At 42.2% G+C, this 21,166-nt stretch overlaps 1 protein-coding gene across 1 annotated transcript; it reads right to left on the reverse strand.

Annotated features, from left to right (window-relative positions):
* Positions 1-12,900: 12,900 nt before the first annotated feature.
* Positions 12,901-20,776, reverse strand: LOC138426643 (pregnancy-associated glycoprotein 1-like). Its single transcript, XM_069565360.1, has 6 exons — positions 20,719-20,776; positions 15,749-15,932; positions 15,420-15,437; positions 14,725-14,823; positions 13,098-13,230; positions 12,901-12,990 (listed from the first exon to the last, which is right to left on the reverse strand). Exons 1-6 carry the CDS (start codon positions 20,774-20,776, stop codon positions 12,901-12,903), a joined length of 582 nt encoding a protein of 193 aa, XP_069421461.1.
* Between the last annotated feature and the right edge of the window lie 390 nt (positions 20,777-21,166).

The raw sequence follows: 21,166 nt of genomic DNA on the forward strand, positions 1-21,166 counted from the left end.
TCATATCTGATAAAATAGACTTTAAAACAAAGGCTGTAAAAAGAGACAAAGAAGGCCACTACATAATGATCAAAGGAACAATCCAAGAAGAAGATATAACAATTATAAATATATATGCACCCAATATAGGAGCACTGCAATACGTAAGACAAATGCTAACAAGTATGAAAGGGGAAATCAACAATAACACAGTAATAGTGGGAGACTTTAATACCCCACTCACACCTATGGACAGATCAACTAAACAGAAAATTAACAGAGAAATGCAAACTTTAAATGATACATTAGATCAGTTAGACCTAATTGATATCTATAGGACATTTCACCCCAAAACAATGAATTTCACCTTTTTCTCAAGTGCTCATGGAACCTTCTCCAGGATAGATCACATCCTGGGCTATAAATCTAAACTTGATAAATTCAAAAAAATCGAAATCATTCTAAGCATCTTTTCTGACCATAATGCATTAAGATTAGACCTCAATTAAAGGAGAAAAACTATTTAAAATTACAACATATGGAGGTTGAACATCACACTTCTGAATAACCAACAAATCACAGAAGAAATCAAAATATGCATAGAAACTAATGAAAATGAAAACACAACAACCCAAAACCTGTGGGACACTATAAAAGCAGTGCTAAGAGGAAAGTTCATAGCAATACAGGCATACCTCAAGAAATAAGAAAAAAGTCAAATAGAAAACCTAACTCTACAACCAAAGCAACTAGAAAAGGAAGAATATGAGAACCCCAGAGTTAGTAGAAGGAAAGAAATCTTAAAAATTAGGGCAGAAATAAATGCAAAAGAAACAAAAGAGACCATAGCAAACATCAACAAAGCCAAAAGCTGGTTCTTTGAAAGGATAAATAAAATTGACAAACCATTAGCCAGACTCATCAAGAAGCAAAGAGAGAAAAATCAAATCAATAAAATTAGAAATGAAAATGGAGAGATTACAACAGACAACACAGAAATACAAAGGATCATCAGAGACTACTATCAGCAGTTGTATGCCAATAAAATGGACAACGTGGAAGAAATGGACAAATTCTTAGAAAAGTACAATTTTCCAAAACTGAACCAGGAAGAAATAGAAAATCTTAACAGACCCATCACAAGCACGGAAATTGAAACTGCAATCAGAAATCTTCCAGCAAACAAAAGCCCAGGTCCAGACGGCTTCACAGCTGAATTCTACCAAAAATTTCGAGAAGAGCTAACACCTATCCTCCTCAAACTCTTCCAGAAAATTGCAGAGGAAGGTAAACTTCCAAACTCATTCTATGAGGCCACCATCACCCTAATACCAAAACCTGACAAAGATGTTACAAAAAAAGAAAACTACAGGCCAATATCACTGATGAACATAGATGCAAAAATCCTCAAGAAAATTCTAGCAATAAGAATCCAACAACACATTAAAAAGATCATACACCATGACCAGTGGGCTTTATCCCAGGGATGCAAGGATTCTTCAATATCCGCAAATCAATCAATGTAATTCACCACATTAACAAATTGAAAAATAGAAACCATATGATTATGTCAATAGATGCAGAGAAGGCCTTTGACAAAATTCAACATCCGTTTATGATAAAAACTCTCCAGAAAGCAGGAATAGAAGGAACATACCTCAACATAATAAAAGCTATATATGACAAAACCACAGCAAACAATATCCTCAATGGTGAAAAATTGAAAGCATTTCCCCTAAAGTCAGGAACAAGACAAGGGTGTCCACTATCACCGCTACTATTCAACATAGTTCTGGAAGTTTTGGCCATAGCAATCAGAGCAGAAAAAGAAATAGAAGGAATCCAAATTGGAAAAGAAGAAGTAAAACTCTCACTGTTTGCAGATGACATGATCCTCTACATGGAAAACCCTAAAGACTCCACCAGAAAATTACTAGAGCTCATCAATGAATATAGTAAAGTTGCAGGATATAAAATCAACACACAGAAATCCCTTGCATTCCTATACACGAATAATGAGAAAGTAGAAAAAGAAATTAAGGAAACAATTCCATTCACCATTGCAACGAAAAGAATAAAATACTTAGGAATATATCTACCTAAAGAAACTAAAGACCTATATATAGAAAACTATAAAACACTGATGAAAGAAATCAAAGAGGACACTAATAGATGGAGAAATATACCATGTTCATGGATCGGAAGAATCAATATAGTGAAAATGAGAATACTACCCAAAGCAATTTACAAATTCAATGCAATCCCTATCAAGCTACCAGCCACATTTTTCATAGAACTAGAGCAAATAATTTCAAGATTTGAATGGAAATACAAAAAACCTCGAATAGCCAAAGCAATCTTGAGAAAGAAGAATGGATCTGGAGGAATCAACTTGCCTGACTTCAGGCTCTACTACAAAGCCACAGTCATCAAGACAGTATGGTACTGGCACAAAGACAGACATATAGATCAATGGAACAAAATAGAAAGCCCAGAGATAAATCCACACACATATGGACACCTTATCTTTGACAAAGGAGGCAAGAATATACAATGGAGTAAAGACAATCTCTTTAACAAGTGGTGCTGGGAAAACTGGTCAACCACTTGTAAAAGAATGAAACTAGATCACTTTCTAACACCCCACACAAAAATAAACTCAAAATGGATTAAAGATCTAAATGTAAGACCAGAAACTATAAAACTCCTAGAGGAGAACATAGGCAAAACACTCTCAGACATAAATCACAGCAGGATCCTCTATGATCCACCTCCCAGAATTCTGGAAATCAAAGCAAAAATAAACAAGTGGGATCTAATTAAAATTAAAAGCTTCTGCACAACAAAGGAAAATATAAGCAAGGTGAAAAGACAGCCTTATGAATGGGAGAAAATAATAGCAAATGAAGCAACTGACAAACAACTAATCTCAAAAATATACAAGCAACTTATGCAGCTCAATTCCAGAAAAATAAACGACCCAATCAAAAAATGGGCCAAAGAACTAAATAGACATTTCTCCAAAGAAGACATACGGATGGCTAACAAACCCATGAAAAGATGCTCAACATCACTCATTATCAGAGAAATGCAAATCAAAACCACAATGAGGTACCACTTCACACCAGTCAGAATGGCTGCGATCCAAAAATCTGCAAGCAATAAATGCTGGAGAGGGTGTGGAGAAAAGGGAACCCTCCTACACTGTTGGTGGGAATGCAAACTAGTACAGCCACTATGGAGAACAGTGTGGAGATTCCTTAAAAAATTGCAAATAGAAATACCTTATGACCCAGCAATCCCACCGCTGGGCATACACACCGAGGAAACCAGAATTGAAAGAGACACATGTACCCGAATGTTCATTGCAGCACTGTTTATAATAGCCAGGACATGGAAACAACCTAGATGTCCATCAGCAGATGAATGGATAAGAAAGCTGTGGTACATATACACAATGGAGTATTACTCAGCCATTAAAAAGAATTCATTTGAATCAGTTCTGATGAGATGGATGAAACTGGAGCCAATTATACAGAGTGAAGTAAGCCAGAAAGAAAAACACCAATACAGTATACTAACACATATATATGGAATTTAGGAAGATGGCAATGACGACCCTGTATGCAAGACAGGAAAAAAGACACAGCTGTGTATAATGGACTTTTGGACTCAGAGGGAGAGGGAGAGGGTGGGATGATTTGGGAGAATGGCATTCTAACATGTAGACTATCATGTAAGAATTGAATTGCCAGTCTATGTCTGACGCAGGGTGCAGCATGCTTGGGGCTGGTGCATGGGGATGACCCAGAGAGATGTTGTGGGGAGGGAGGTGGGAGGGGGGTTCATGTTTGGGTACGCATGTAAGAATTAAAGATTTTAAAATTTAAAAAATAAAAAACCAAAAACCTGATTTTAAAGCTGCAATGGAAGAGAGCAAACAGTAACCTACGATGGACCAAAAAAAGAGAAATTCGGGATGGGGGATCAGTATAGCATTTTTAATAGTATCATTATTTCTAAATCTCAAAGGTTGAGGTACTATTTTAAAATAGTAAAATAAAACTATATTTTAAAAAATAAATTAAAAAAAATAATTTCATGACTGCAGTCATCATCTGCAGTGATTTTGGAGCACCAGAAAATAACGTCTCTCACTGTTTCCATTGTTTCCCCGTCTATTTGCCATGAAGTGATGGGACCAAATGCCATGATCTTCATTTTCCAAATGGGGAGTTCAAGCCAGATGTTTCACTCTCCTATTTAACTTTCATCAAGAGGTATTTAGTTCCTCTTCAATTTCTGCCATATGGGTGGTGTCTTCTGCATATCTGAAGGTCCTGATATTTCTCTCAGAAATCTTGATTCCAGCTTGTGCTTCATCCAGTTGGGCATTTCCCATGATGTACTCTGCATATAAGTTATTTAAGCAAGGTGACAATATACAGCCTTTACATACTCCTTTCCTGAATTGGAACCAGTCTGTTGTTCCATGTTCAGTTCTGACTGTTGCTTCTTGACCTGCATACAGATTTCTCAGAAGGCAGGTAAGGTAGTCTGCTATTGTCATCTCTTTACGTTTTCTACAGTTTGTTGTAATCCACGTAGTCAAAGGCTTTTGCATGATCAATAAAGCAGAAGTAGGTGTTTTTCTAGAATCCTCTTGCTTTTTCTATCATCCAACAAATGTTGGCAATTTGATCTCTGGTTCCTCTCTCTTTTCTAAATCTAGCTTGAACATATGGTATTTCACAGTTCATGTATCATTGAAGACTTGCTTGGAGAAATTACTTTGGTAGCATGTGAGATGAGTGCAAGTGTGTGGTAGTTGAACATTCTTTAAAATCACCTTTTATGAATATTGCAAGGAAAATGACCTTTCCAGTGCTGTGGCCACTGCTGAGTTTTCCAAATTAGCTGGCATATTGAGTGCAGCACTTCAACAGCATCATTTTTTAGGATCTGATATAGCTCTACTGCAATGCCATCACACCCACCAGATTTGCTCTTAGTGATGCTTCTGAAGACACATTTGACTTCACATTTCAGGATTATCTAGCTCTAGGTGAGTGATCACACCATCATGTTTATCCTGGTCATTAATATTTTTTGGTGCAATTCTTCTATGTATTCTTTCAACCTCTTCTTAATATATTCTGCTTCTGTTAGGTCCATCCCATGTCTCTCTCTTATTGTGCCCATCTTTGCCTGAAAAATTCCCTCCCTATCTCTAATTTTCTTGAAGAGATCTCTGGTTTTTACCATTTTAATGTTTTCCTCTATTTCTTTGTACTGATCACTTAGGAAGGCTTTTTTAAATCTCTTCTTGCTATTCTTTGGAACTCTGCATTCACATGAGTATGCCTTTCTTTTCTCCTTTGCCTTTTGCTTCTCTTCTTTTCTAAGTTATTTGTAAGGCCTCCTCAGGCAACCATTTTGCCTTTTTGCATTTATTTTCCTTTGGGATGGTCTTGATGTGGTATGTACAGTTCAAAAAATGAAGATCATGGCATCCAGTTCCATCACTTAATGGCAAATACATGGAAAAACAATGAAAACAGTGACAGGCTTTATTTTCCTTGGCTCCAAAATCACTGTAGATAGTGCCCACAGTTGTGAAAAAAAAAATGCGCTAGCTCCTTGGAAGAAAAGCCATGAAAAACCCAACAACATACTAAAAAGAAGAGACATTACCAGCAAATGTCTGTATAGTCAAAGCTATGGTTTTGCCAGAAATTGTAAGTGGATGTGAGAGTTGGACCATAAAGAAAGCTGAGTACCAAAGAATTGATGCATTTAAACTGTAGTGTTGGATAAGACTCTTGAGAGTCCCGTGGACTGCAAGGAGTTTCAACCAGTCCACGCTAAAGGAAATTAGTCCTGAATATTCACTGGAAGGACCGATGCTGAAGCTGAACCTCCAATACTTTGGCCACCTGATGCAAAGAACTGACTTATTAGAAAAGACCCTGATGTAGGGAAAGATTAAAGCAGGAGGCAAAGGGGAAGACAGAAGATGAAATTGTTTGATGGCATCACCGACCTGATGAACATGAGTCTGAGCAAGCTGCGGGAGTTGGTGATGGACAGGGAAACCTGGCATACTGCACCCCATGATACAGAAAAGAGTTGGACATGACTGATTGACTGAACTGAACTAATGTACAGAGGACATCAGGGAGTAGGCAGAATTCTTTGGGGTCCAGTCAAGCCTGGGGCCCTGGTGGGAGTGGTGAAAGATTTAGGTGGAAGGGGAGGCTTCCCATCCTCTGGTGCAGGTGCTTGAATCCAAGGCAAGGAGCACAAGATTTTGAATGTGTTACCAAATATTGTTTTCTAAAAAAACCCCAAAAAACTGCTTTCTTCAGGAGTGAGAACTTTAACTGAGTCTTTTCTTTAGATTTTACTGAGGGAAGGAATCTGGAGTGGGCTGAGTCTGAAAAATTAGGTGACCACTTGCTGGAAGGCCAGGCTTATGGTAGACATTCTGCACTAGGTGGAGAACTAATCCAGAGAAAAAGTGTCCCTTCTGGAGCATACATGCCAATGTATCACATTGTTTTAGTAGATCAATTCAATGGTGTTTTGGGGCAAGCAAGAAATGCATGATGGGTGGTTTGCTTTTGTCAATTTCTGTGGGTAGTTAGATGACTTACTGTTTGGTTACTTAATTGCATGATTGGAATTATGCTTGGGAAAGAAAACTTCATCAGGTCTACACATATTTCTCCATAAACAGCAAGCATAAGATGATTACTAAGGCAACTATAGATAATTGAAACATGAGGGGCCAAATGGGGAAAGATTCACTTAACAGGCTGAGATTGGACTGTACAGGTTGCCATAGTTGTTGCTATGAAAAGTAGCCATATCAGCTACTTGTTGCTACGCTGGAAATGTGGGAAACCGAAAAGAGAGCAAGAACTTTTACAACTTTCCTTGCAGTGTGATTTCAGGGGAGAAGCAGTTGACAATGAAAAGCTGACTGGTAAGGCTGAGAAAGGGAGTACTCTGAGACAATAATCATTATCTCTCATGTGAGCCCAGAAAACAGAAGCATAGGCTCAGTCAGAGTTCTGGGTCCGGGTTCAGAAACAGATCAATATTTAGCCTTGTGGATGGCAGCCATAACCTCTAAACAGAAGATTTCCTTCTCCCCAGGTGGCAGAATAATTTATATTTATTCCAGACTCAGAAATCCAGAAAGCCCTCTCAGGGCCACTTGCTCTTTGCTGGCACACATGCAGTCTAGAAGGTGGAATTATCATCATGGTGCCCGTTTTCCAGCTGAGAAAACTGAGGTTAAGAGACTTGACCAAGCTCACAGAACTAAGCATGTGAAAAGCCAAGCACAAACCCAGGGTAACAGTCCTCAAATTGTGTGTTTTTGCTCTGCACCCACTGGGAGTGGTGGGTGGTGATCTGGAATCAATGCTTAAGCAGAAGCAAACAACATATTTAATTTGAAGAAAGTAAGGAAAACCACTAGAACATTCAGCTATGACCTAAATCAAATCCCTTATGATTATATAGAGGGGATGAGAAATAGATTCAAGGGATTAGGTCTGGTAGCCTGAAGAACTACGGATGGAGGTTTGTAACATTGTACAGGAGGTGGTCATGAAAACCATCCTCAAGAAAAACAAATGTGAGAAGGCAAAGTGGTTGCCAGAGGAGGCCTTAAAAATAGCTGAGAAAATAAGAGAAGTGAAAGGCAAAGGAGAAAGAGAAAGATATACCCAATGGAATGCAGACTTTCAGAGAATAGCAAGGAGAGATAAGAAAGTTTTCATAAGTGAATAGTGCAAGAATTAGAGGAAAACAAGAGAATTGTAAAGAGTACAGATTTTTCAAGTAAGTGGAGATATCAGAGGAACACTTCATGCAAAGATGGACACAATAAAAGACAGAAAAGTCAAAGACCTAACAGAAGGAGATGAGATCAGTAGAGGTGGCCAGAATGCACAGAAGAACTACGTAACAATGGTCATAATGACTGGGATAGGGATGTTGCTGGGGTCACTCACGTAAAGCCAGATACTGGAGTATGAAGTCAAGTGGGCTTTAGGAAGCATCACTACAAGAAATGCTAGGGAAGGTGATCAAATTCCAGCTGAGCTGTTTAAAATTCCTAAAGAATGAGGCTGTAAATGTGCTGCGTTCAATATGTCAGCAAATTTGGAAAGCTCATCAGCGACCACAGTGCTGGGATAGGTCAGTTTTCATTCCAATCCAAAAGAAAGGCAATTCCAAAGAATGTTCAATCTATCATGCAATTGCACTCATCTCATTTGCTAGCAAGGTAATGCTCAATATCCTTCAAGCTAAGTTTCAACAGTACATGAAATGAGAAATTCTAGATGTACAAACTTGTTTGAACACCCAGAGATCAAATTGCCAACATTCATTGGATCATAGAGAAAGCAAGGGAATACCAGATAAAACATTTCCATCTGCTTCACTGACTATGCTAAAGCCTTTCACTGTGTGGACCACTACAAACTGTGGAAAATTCTTAAGGAAATGGGAGTACCAGATCACTTTACCTTTCCCCTAACAAGTCTGCATGTAGGTCAAAAAGCAGCAGTTAGAATCAGACACGGAACAACTGAAAGATTTAAAATTGGGACAGGAGCATAACAAGGTATACATTGTCACTCTGGTTATTTAACCTATATATAAGATACATTATTCAATATGCTGGTCTGGATAAATCCCAAGCTGGAATCAAGATTTCTGGGAGAAGTATCAACATCCACAGATATGAAGATGACACTACCCTAATAGCAGAAAGCAAAGAAAAACTAAAGAGCCTCTTGATGAGGAGAGGAGATGAAAAAACTAGCTTAAACTCAACATTCAAAAAACCATTCACAAAAAGATACTCAATATTCAAGGCATCGAGTCCCACCACTTCATGGCATATAGATGATGGAAAAGTGGAAACATTGGCAGATTTTATTTTCTTGGGCTCCAAAATCACTATGCACCTTGACTGCAGCCACAAAATTAAAACAAACTTCCTCCTTGGAAGGAAGAAAGGCTATGAAAAACCTGCCCAGTGTGTTAAAAAGCAGAGACTCACTTTGCTACAGAGGTCTATTGTATCAAAGCTATAGTTTTTCCAGTAATCATGTACAGATGTGTGATCTGGAGCATAAGGAAGGGAGAATGCTAAAGAATTGAGCGTTTGAACTTTGGTGCTTCAGAAGATAGTTGAGAGTCCCTTATACAACAAGGAGATCAAACCAGTCAATCTGAAAGGAAATCAACCTCTGACCCCTGCTGTCTCAGCTGAGGCATCTACTGAGGGCCTCCAGGTGGAAAGAACGGATGCTTCCACTGCAAAAGTGCCTAACCATGGCAGCTCCAAGGAAACACTTTATAGCCCCACCCATGTAGAAGCTCAGAAAGGCTGAAGGCTCTGTGTTCCCTGGATCTCCCGATACATGCGTTGCATTATCCCCAGTAACACTGGAGGCCAAGGAAGGGGTATTCTGGGCCCTGGAGGAGGGGGATGGCTCAGGGATTCCCTGGGGCCATCACTACCAAATACAACTGGAAAGGACAGAGCAGGCATATGTGGCAGAGAGCTGGTGACTGGGTATGGGACAAAAGGGAACAGGCTCTCCATGAAGTACCTCACCCAAACTCCCCGAGAGGTGAAGCCGTGATAAGTTCATCTGCGTTGGGATGAAGAGAGTCTATTTCTTTACCCCTTATAATTCCTCTGTATGAGGAGGTGGTGGAGTTGGTGGGTCATCACAAACTCTTCCGTGGCCTAGACTATCTCCCAGTCACTTTCTTTGGTGTTGCCTCTCCCCAGCTTCAGTCATGTAGTTCTGGAGGGAATTGACAATCATGTGTGCTGCTGGGTCAGGGCCACAAGACCATGTAAAGCCAGTTATAGGACCCCATGTCCCTGCCAGGACGGCTGATTTAGGACTCCACATGTGATCTGAGGTGGGTCATTCAGAAAACACCCTTGAACTCTGATGTCTCTAATCTTTTCTTTCCTTATTGGAGATGCCTTCAGGATATAAATGCCCAGGGCAGGTAGCCTGGACCCCCTCACTAGGTGTGGAAGCCTTAAGGAAGAAAGTTGTCAGGCTCAGACCATCAAAGAAGAGGGAATGAAAGAGTGAGGGTTTGAAACAGAGGACTGATAACTTCTGATTTCTTGGGTCCAGTCACAGAGATCTTTGTATTTGCTCTGAGTCTTGTGTCCTGGATTCCCAGAATCATTTCAGAGAGTCTCCCCTTTCCTTTAAGCTAGTTGGAGGTGGGCTCCTCTCAACTGTGATTCAGACTTTGTTCTAGATCCTTCCCAATCACTTTATACCTCCCAGACACAAACAGAGGCACCTGTTTGTTTCAGCACCGTTATGAGTGAAAGCCTTTATTCTTTACCGACAATAGGGTGTGCAGACCAACAAATACAGTTCACCAGCATCCTGGGCATGTGTACCCTAAGTGTGATTTAGTGTTTGCTCGGAGCGGCCTTACTGATTCCTGAACCACACGAAGCATTTATACTGCCTGTGCCAGGCCAGTCCTGTCATTTTCTTGATCAAAGACTGAGAAATACAGCCTTAGAAAGATTCACTCAGGATCCAGGTCTCTCTAGGTGTCCTCACTGTGTTCTCTTTTGTGTGTGTGTGTGTGTGTGTGTGTGTTCTCATTTTTATTTATTTATTTCTTATTTTATTTTACTTTACAATACTGTATTGGTTTTGCCATATATCAACATGAATCCGCCACGGGTGTACATGATTTCCCAATCCTGAACCCCCCTCCCACCTCCCGCCCCATACCATCTCTCTGGGTCATCCCAGTGGACCAGCCCCAAGCAACCTGTATCCTGCATTGAACCTAGACTGGCGATTTGTTTCTAACATAATATTACACATGTTTCAATGCCATTCTCCCAAATCATCCCACCCTCTCCCTCTCCCAGAGTCCAAAAGTCTGTTCTATACATCTGTGTCTCTTTTGCTGTCTTGCATACAGGGTTATTATTACCATTTTTCTAAATTCCATATATATGTGTTGGTAAATTGTATTGGTGGTTTTCTTTCTGGCTTACTTCACTCTGTATAATCGGCTCCAGTTTCATCCACCTCATTAGAACTGATTCAAATGTATTCATTTTAATGGCTGAGTAATACTTACTGTGTTCTCTTTAAAGATGGCCTCTAGAATCTTGGGGGTGTCAGAGACACACACCAATCAGCCTGAGCCCTTATATGTGACTCCCACAAATATCTAGACCTAGAACAATTCTTGATTTTATTTCCCTCTTTTGGTAAGTATCAAGGGAGTTTCTTCTTAGCAGGGGATATGAGAGTTCATCCACAACCAAAAAGGGCCAAGACATGAGGTTGCCATGAGGAAGAGTGTGGGGGAGGGAAGGACTGGGAGTTGGGGATACAGAGGAATGATAAACAACAAAATCCTACTGTAGCACATAAGGAAATAGATTAACTATCCAGTCATAAACCACATGAAAAAGAATACATATTTCTGTATGTGTATAACTGAGTCACATTGCTGTGCAGAAGAACTGAAGATTAACACAACACTGAAGGTTAATGCAACACTGAAGATTAGCCACGCTTCAATACAATTTTTAGAAAAGAAAAAGAGTGCCCGTAGTTCTCCTCTATCCCTGTTCTTTCCTTCTGACTCCTGCTTCTTGTTTTCTCTTCAGAGAATGCTGGTTTTCCTCCTGCATCTGCACAATCCATACTTTATTGAACATTTTTATTTTGTATTGGAGTATAGCTGATTAACAATATTCTGATTTTCGGGTGGACAGTAAATGGACTTATCCATATGTATCCATGTATCCTGATCCCAAAATACCCCTCCCATCCAGGTTGTCATATAATTAAGCAGAGTTCCCTGTGCTACACAGTAACTCGTTGTTGGTTATCCATCTTATATAGAGCAATGCCCACAACACGTTCTTGAAGATTTAAATTAGGAACTCTGGGAATCCTCCTTTGATCCGCTCTTACCCTCTTTGGTCACTCCAGACAGGTGGGTAATATATTCTGGTTCCCCATCCCCACCGGTCAGTCTATAGCCCTCATCACCCCGAGTAAGTCCCCAGTGCCCCAATGCAGAGCACCTTGGGATGCCATTTGCATGGAATCCAGTGCAGTTTTGCCTAAAACCAAGAAACCCTCCATATGGCTCCATGAGTTTACAGTTTTAGGATTCCTGAAATTCCCTACCTTCCTCAAAGCCTTCTTTGAGTCCATCAGCCAGCTCTGAACGCCCCTAGGGAGCTGACATGAATCCTCCACCCTGTGCCGGGGCTGAGCAGTCACTGTGCACCCTTTATTCACATTAGCATCCAGCCTCTCCACAGAGGGGTCGGGTAGCCAGACTCACAAAGGGGGCACTCGGCCAGAGCTATGGGAAGAGGCATCTGAGAACTAGGGTGATCTTGTAATTTTTCATCCAAACCAGGAAAACTGCGGGTAGGGAAGGGAGACTGCTAATCTCTATGGTGGGACAGCACACTAGGACTGTCCCCAGCCATTCTCCTTGTCACATGACTTATTCAGGGAATGTTAGAGCTGACTTTCCATGTTCATCCATCTGAGGGTTCAGATTGAACTGAAACTCTTTGAACACTGAGGACCTGAGTGTTCCCCTCTCCTTGTGACTCCCACCATGCCAACATGGCATGGTGTCTCCACATTTATTTCAGGATGATCAGTGTCCCAGACGGCCCTTTACTCTCGTAGTTCATGTTGTGGGAGGCTCTGGCCCAGCCGAAGGCCTCAGCAGCATCTGCAATAGTGTGAGATGGCCTGCAGCGGGCGCCCTTCTCCCAGTAGTAGGCCAAGCCTTATTTCAAGTTCCTCTTTGAGAACCACCCCTCAGGCTTCTCACCTCACCTTGATGGTGTTAAGCTTGAGCTGGGACTGGGTAATTGATACCATTGATCGTGAGGATAATAGAGGACAGGGTACTGACTGGAAAACATGAAATGTAGTGCTGTTAGAGAGAGAGAGGAAGAGAGGTTGGCCCTGGGGAGAGAGGTTGGCCCTTTTTGCACGTGGAGACTGGGAGTGACCCTGCGGCATGACCCTTCACCGCGGAACCTCGTATATGGCACCGATGAGCTTCTGCTTGTTTTTGACCAATCTTCTTAGGCCAAGGATCAGTGATATCACAGTATCTACAACAGCTTCACAGCCGCCAGAATGAGCAATAACCTTTCTTTCCATGGAGATGCTGAGAGACAGTGTGACAAAGCAGGGATCAAGGTCACCCTGAGTCTCCCCAGAGCTGCCCCCTTCCCGACTGTCTCCTAAACAGCCCTTTGTCTCTTGCCCTCTTTTCCTATGCTCCCGACATGGCACCTTCCTTGACATTCTTGAATGCAGTACTTGAATACGCCAGGCTCTTTTGCACCTTGACACAAGCTCGTCTTCCTTCCTATAGGAGTCCCCTACACTTTGACTAGCAAATTTCTTCTCATCTTCCAGATTCCAGCTTAATTGTCATGGTTTCAGGGAAGTCTTTCCCCTTGTGTTGATCAGTCTCCTTCCTTGACAATCTCCATAGACGCTTCCTCATGTCTAGCATGTACCAAAGTCACAATTAATTATGTGTGTGTCTCATTTCCTGTGCATCTGCCTTCTTAGATGTGAGGGTGAGTTTTATTCTCATTGCCTCCCTAAAGTGCCTGGCACACAGTGGATGCCCAAGGCTTGTCTGTTTGGTGAGTGAATGAAGACTGTGAGAATAACAAATGAGAAATACCCAGAGAGCTGTATCTGGTGGGGAACAAATAATGGGTCCACCGCAGAGTGAAGATGGAGATTCATGAGGGCAGTAGATTCTCATAGTGGTGGGAGAGAGGGGCTCCACTGGGAGAGGGTGTCTGCCAGCACTGCTCCTACAACCAGCTCAGACCCTCAGTCCCTGGCCAGAGAATATATGACAAGCCCACAGACACTCCAAAGAATGGGTCAGCTTTTGTCTGAGGGTATCACACAGAATCCTATCAATTATGTCTCTTCTCATCAGGTCACTCCTGGATCCCACCTTCCTGATTCTCTGTTACAGACCCTGCTCCACTGTGTGCCCATGAACGTGGGGTGTCTTTTTTATTAGTTGCTTTCACATCTTAAGACTTCAGCAAATCTCTCTACCCTACTCAGTAGTTTCTCCCTTAGGAAACCAGTCTCCCCATTTGCTCAGGACTTTCCCTGTTTTTAAACTGACATTTATCTGTACTGAGAACTTCCTATGTCCCAGGTAGCCCTGGACAAGTAGTCATCTTATACCTCTGTTCACCTCACTGTAGAGTCCTCTAACCATACTCCATGCCTCACAGGGCAGAGGGTGCAATCCTTTCCCAGCTGCACGGACCTCTCCAGACCCTTTTCGTAGCCTGGTCAGAGCCCTGGTCAGAAGTTCTGGGGATTATGAACCCATGGGTTGTTTGCATATCTATCTGTTTGTGTGTTTGTTTGTATGTGTGTTTGTTTATGTCTCTGTGAGTGCTTGTGTGTCTCTGACTAGCTATGCATGTTTATATGTGTCTCTGTGTATGTTTATATGTGTCTGCTTGTGTGTTTGCATGTGTCTGTGTCTGTGTCATTGTGGGTGGTGTATGTCTGTGTGACTGTGTGTCTGATAATGTATTTGTGTGTGTTTGCCTGTGTCCATGTACAGTAGCGGGAGCATCACTTGGGCTGACCCTCAGAGGGAGAGGCTTACCGGTCCATGTGTACACTCCAGTCACCTGTGTGGATCAATAGTACCCAGTTGAGCACTCCCTGGTAGTAGGATTTATCCACCCCATGAAATATCACCACACTGCGTTTCATCCTGCATGTGCAGAAAGAAGAGAGGAGGGGATCCTTGGAGGACAGTAACAACACCACTGACTGAGAGCTGTGTTAGTCCATCCATCAAGGCCCTAATAAGTTCCCCATATACAGATGCAGAAATTGAGGCTAAGAGCAATTGAGATCCAGACCGAGGTTGGTTACTGACTAATGAGTGGCACAGAGGAGGTTAGAAGCTGAGTCACCAGGTTGGGATCCACCCACTATATCTTCTGAAGATGCCCAACCTCCTGCAACCTGAATGCTCAGACACATTCAGAGGACATGGTGCTGAAGCATATTGGCTTTCTCCTTGTCCGCCTTGTCATTTTTCAGGAAAATAAAGCCTGCAAGTTATAAGGGTGTGGATTCCGGTTACCCAGAATTGGCTCCACTGGCCTGTGACCTCTACTGTCCAAAGGGCCCCACACTCAGAAGGAAACCCACATCTGCTTTCCCTGTCTTGAATGCCTAATATTTCTTTAACAGGGGGTCCCACACTTTCATTTTTCACTGATTCCTACAAATTGGGTAGCTGGACCTGGGCTCCAAGTGGAATGATAATGAAGAAGGAAAGATATCCACCATCCTTCTCCTTCCTTCCTTATCAAATTCCTAAGCAAATCCTAATGCCTTATCCTTCAACTTGTTTCCTGTTGCCCTCCACTAGCCTTCCTCATCACTCATCCCCCTAGACCAAGTTACTGGTCTTGAGCCCAGGATCTAGGTTGTGTTCCAAGAAAATTTTATTTATAAAAGCCAGGGGGTGATGTCAGGTAGGGCCCCAGTGCCATAGTTTTTGTGGGTTAGATTATCTCTCAGGATACTTCTTTATCAAGTTGTCTATAATTTTCTTGTGACTGAAAGCATCTTATAGCTAATTTGGAGACAGAGATTGTCCATCTCAGACTTACTTACTCAAGTAGAAGGCAAAAACAGGCTCAGAAATGGCACCTTGATTCTTCAGGGTGTCAAAGATGGGGATGGCTCCAGTGAAGGATATGTTGGGGTAGTTCAAACCCAAGATGCCATCAAAAGGTGTCTCAAACCAGAATTCCATGAAAGTTAGACGGAACAGCTGGTAAGTACTTACAAGGTCTGCAATGTGTGGGAGAGAAAAGTTTCCCACTAATAGATACGTGAAGTGTGGCTAGGACTGGGCTGGGGTGCACTGCCTTAAGATCCTCAGAGAAGAATTGAGGCTGGGCTCTATTTTCAGTGGCCCACAGAGCATTAGACCAAGCTGGGAGGGGAATTTGGGTTCCATTTGAGAGAGGCTGTGAATTTTAAAACATCTGCCCCTCTGAAAAACACCACCTGAGTGAGTCAAATTGGCCTCATGGCTTCTGTCAAAGTGGGGCAACCAAGAGTCAGGCCGGGTCGCATTGGTGTCACTTTATGAATAAAATGTCGAGAAGAAGAGAGCCTTCTCTTTGGCATCACTGTGACCTAATGACAGGAATGGACTGTATTCTCTGTAATGTACTGTGAATTCTGCATCTGTCCAAGAAGACAAGCCAAAAACACTATCTTGCTTGCAGGGTTCTGTGAAATTACTGCCTGGGGTATTCACTTTTGGACATATGTGTATATTTCTGTAAGTGTGTATGAGAAAGAGAGAGAGGCAAACTACTCAAGTATTTTGGGGGAGGCAGGCCATAGGTTTATTAGACTCTCAAGGGTCCTCTAGAGTGAGAACTCATTTATCAGGCCCCTTGACTTCTGAGGCCTCCAGTTTCCCACTCTGGATACCTGAAGGCCTTGACTGCACCCAGGGTCCCCAGATCAGTCTTATCCTGTCCCCAAACACCCCCATAGCAATTTCAGTCCTGAAAAGCCAGTGTAACTCCACCTTTCCAACATGTATGCTCTCAGCAAGGCCCTTGCGGTCTGGACCTCAGTTTCCTCATATGTCTCATGAGCTAATCAGAGTAACTCCTGTGTGGGGTTGTTGCAGAATTAAACCAGTAATCACCTGAAAATAGTTGAAACAGTCTATGAATATAAATGTGGGTGCCTTTTTACTGTCTTCTTGCTCCCAGCAAAATGAATCTTGAACTGCTCATGGGCAGAGGAGCTGCAAGTCCACATCTCAAGACACTCTGTTTGTTAGCTAATCCATTTACTCGTGTGTCACCATGGGAACTTCCTCGCCAGGGACAGGATCCTGTGGGTAAGATGGCCAATATCTATGGGAGTTAGGCCAGGCAGGGTCCTGCCAAATGGTACTGCATCAGTTTTGCAAGCAGGGGTCACTCCATAGCCCATCCTGACTCAGCATCTCTTTACGTATTACCCGAATAGTGTCATAAGCAAGAAATCCCTTCATGCTCCCAGATGCATAGGCAATCCTGAAGGTCTTTTGGGTAGGCCAGAAGTTGGAAGACTTGTAATATCTGAACCTAACTTGTGTAGCTGCAGACTCAAGAGATGAGTGTCCTCAGGTGCCAAGGTTGGAAGCAGGGCAAGTGAAGGATGGCCCAGGTACGGGGTGTCTGTACTCACAACAGGCTGGACTGGGGCAAAAGAGGGAGGGCACGCACAAGTCAGATGAACCTGTGTCAAAATTAACCTGCAGTTCCTGAGAGGGTGTTCCAATGGTGATTTTACCTACGTGTAGCATCAATATGGAGAAGGACGGAGTGGGTTAGTGCAGAACTGGTTACCCTCTGTTCCCACACTGATGTCTCCCTCTGGGTTCATATATCTCTTGAGATCACTTTCCAACCACTGTGAAGCTCACAGCCTTTGATCACAGAGGTGCTTGTATTTTATTTTATTTTATTTTTCCTGTGCTACATTGTATGCATGATATTGATTCTATGACCAGGCATTGAAATGGTACCTCTGGCATTGGAAGCACAGAGGCATAACCACTGGACCTCCAGGAACGTTGGACACCCAGGGAAGTCCTAGTGCCTTCATTTGAGAAATGCTGTAGTCTTTTCAAATGCAGCCTTATCACCCCCTTTTCCAGGAGGTCCTTCTTGATCAACCCCAGGCACTAACTCTAAACTCAGGCCACATTTGAGCAACACCACATAAGTGACCCTTTCATTTGACATGTATTTACTGTTTCCCTATCTCTCAGGCTGACATGGGCATTCTTGAAGACAAATAAGCCCTTTTCCTAATCTAAAAACAGTAAGCATTATGTTAGATTGTTATGGCCTTACATGGAATATGCATTCAGTAACTTTTTCCTCCAGTGGTTCTTGCATCTGCGGAAACTGAATTCCTCTACCTGGTCATTCACAATTGCTTTGCAGTTGGTTCTACCTTCAGATCAGAGATGGTTCATTCTTCATCTGCAACTAGTTGACTCCCTTAGTTCAGAAGGAGCTGCTGCTGCTGCTGCTGCTGCGTCACTTCAGTCGTGTCCAATTTTGTGCAACCCAATAAACAGCAACCCACTATGCTCCACCATCCCTGGAATTCTCCAGGCAAGAACACTTGAGTGGGTTGCCATTTCCTTCTCCAATTCAGGCAAGTGAAAGTGAAAGTGAAGTTGCTCAGTCATGTCCGACTCTTAGCGACCCCATGGACTGCAGCCTACCAGGCCTCTCCGTTTTGGGGTTTTTCCAGGCAAGAGTACTGTAGTGGGTCGTCATTGCCTACTGCTCAGAAGGAACACTCTCCTTCAAACTAATGACACATCTTTGACACAGAAATGGATGTTCTCCTGCCACCTGGTAATTTCTGGGCCCAGTCACCAAAACCAACAGTTGAGGATAAGAGTGCATTCTCCTCTGCGTGGGGCCCCTTTTGCCCAGTGTTTCTGCCTCCTGCAGTATCCCCAACCTCAACATCCCACGTGGCATCTCCAGATGAGCCCCAGTGCTAGGCTAGAGTGTCAGGTGGCGCTGGGGAGTACCATCCTCTCAAAACACTCGCATCCACGATGTTCCTCAGGGTGTGAATATCTGAGAGATATTCTTTCACCGAACTTTTGAGAAAGAAAACAAAAAAAAAAGATGCTACAATTAGCCATCAGTTTTAAGATATAACTGTCAGTAATGGCACTGTACTTTTCACTCATTTTTATGAGTCACCTTATTATAAGAATTGTATGCATAATCCATGGCAAAGACGTAGGTTTGAATAAAGATTCTCTTCTGTAATTTTGGGTAAGCCATATGACCATGTGTGGTCTCAGTCTCCCCTTCAGTATAATGGTGGAATATAATGATTCAAACCCTTCAAATACGATATCTTGGGGATAAGGGAAGTGATAGATATAAGGTGCCTGATAAATAGGAAGTCTCAACAATGACAACCACTAGCATTGCTGTTGCCACCCCACTGTACCCTTCTCACAGAAGCTCAGGGAAGAAGGTAGAAGGGGGATTCCTATCCTCTTATACAAGGGAGGAATTTGAAATGCAAGAGGCTTGTGAATGGCTGTGGTCACACTGATTGTCAGATATAAAACAGTGTATAAATAGCTCTCCCCATTTTTCTCCAAGTTGAAAGAGAAGGAGAGTTAAAAGAAGAATCCAGGAGATAGGGCACAAGTTCAGGAAATGTAGAAAATTAAAAGAAAAGTTAAAAGAAAACACCACAGAGAGAAATACACTCAGACTTCCAAAGGGATGGAGAGATAAATGATAGTGATACAGAGATGCAGACATAGAGATATACACACGGAAGTAAAGAGGGAACAAAGAACATGCTAAATAAAACCTAGAAAACTGCTATTCCCCAGGACCACACCTACATCTGCATTGACTGTGCACTCAACAATTGCAAGGAGTTCCAATTTCAATAGATCATGACATGACTGGACCTCAGAGTTGTGCAACTATTCAAATCTACACCAAGAATCTTGGGTCCCACAGTTACTATAGCAAGGTACTTATCAATATTTAAGGGCTGAACTTTAAGATTGTCAGGGAAATATTCCATTCCGTTCTAAACCTGATGAGTAGAAGAATAATCAGATGAAAAGAAAAATCACAGAAAGGAAGATGATGTGGCTTACATCTCCATACAGACATGACTCTGCAATCTGAGAAGGCCACCGGGTCAAGGAGCACAAGCCACTTCATGCTTCTTTCCTGGCTCCAAGTACTCAGGGAAGTTCAGGTTCTTAGCATGTAGTGGTGACTGGGAGCCCCTAGTGATATATATGCTCTGACATGCCCTAGTTTAGCCCTTTAGGCCAATAATAGGTCTGAAAAAAAAACACAAGTTCTCAATAAAATCTTTATCTACATCAGTGTCCTTGGTGAGTGGATTTTGAAGCTTCACGGAATACAGAGAATTGAACTGTAAGCTCTTCCTTGAAGGTTGGCTGGAAAATCATACATTCTGCATGGACATCTCAGAAAATGGAGAACCTTGCCTAGTTGGAGAAAATATTTCTAAGAACATGATAAAAATGGATATTAAGGGCCATGCTCAACATTCTTGGTTTCATGTCATCTTCCTAGCCACTTCATGAGATATGCATTGCTGTCTTCATTGGCGAGGAGATTGCTAGGAAGATAAGTTGTCAAATGGCAAAGTGAAGACTTCAGGGACAGCCCAGGGACATACAACTGGCTTTAGGTAATGGCTTTGATGGCAGACATTATGGGCGCCCATGATGCCAGGCTGCATCAAAGATTTAGGGCAGAGCAGTACTTCAGTTCCATGGTTTCAATTTTGGAAGAAATGTCATATGCATCCTAAAGATAATTTATAGCATCCAACAAACATATAAGGAAGAACTTGTGTGCTAGGTTCTAGGTAAAGACTTCAAAGTCAATGTTGATGAAGACAAAGTAGTCTTTATCTTAAGAGACCTAGCAGTCTAGTTCTCACAAAGTCCTGGCCCCAGCAGGCAGAGATATGATACCAGGAGTAGGTGGCCATGTTGAACCCTGGGCCACACAGGCCTTACCACTGGGAGCAGCCATTCCTCCACTTCGCCCATTCTGGAAAGCAGGCCAGGTGGCCATGTTTTCAAGAGAATTCGAAGTTTGGATATTTATGTATAATTTACTTATTTTAATGTTAGCAATTAATTTTTTTTCCCCAAAAAACAGTGGGAAAGACATCTCCACAGCGATGTGCTGGAATCAGGCTTCAGTCTCTGCAGGTCTTTATTTCTCGCCTAGAGTTGGGAGTGCACTGGGGTCAGAGAGGAATTTAATTCACATTAGTAGATTTACATAGAGACTGAATGCATACTGAACATGTGTGTTTCCTTTCTATTTATAAAGAAAGATCATCCGAGACATGCAAACCAACAAAATTTAACTGCTGAAGATAAATGGATATATATCTGATATAATTTCCCCATAGGGTCTATGTAATGAAAAATTTCATCTGCCAAACCAAACATACAA

The sequence above is a fragment of the Ovis canadensis genome, chromosome 21 (assembly GCF_042477335.2).
Source record: "Ovis canadensis isolate MfBH-ARS-UI-01 breed Bighorn chromosome 21, ARS-UI_OviCan_v2, whole genome shotgun sequence".
In the NCBI taxonomy this organism is placed as follows: Eukaryota; Metazoa; Chordata; class Mammalia; order Artiodactyla; family Bovidae; genus Ovis; species Ovis canadensis.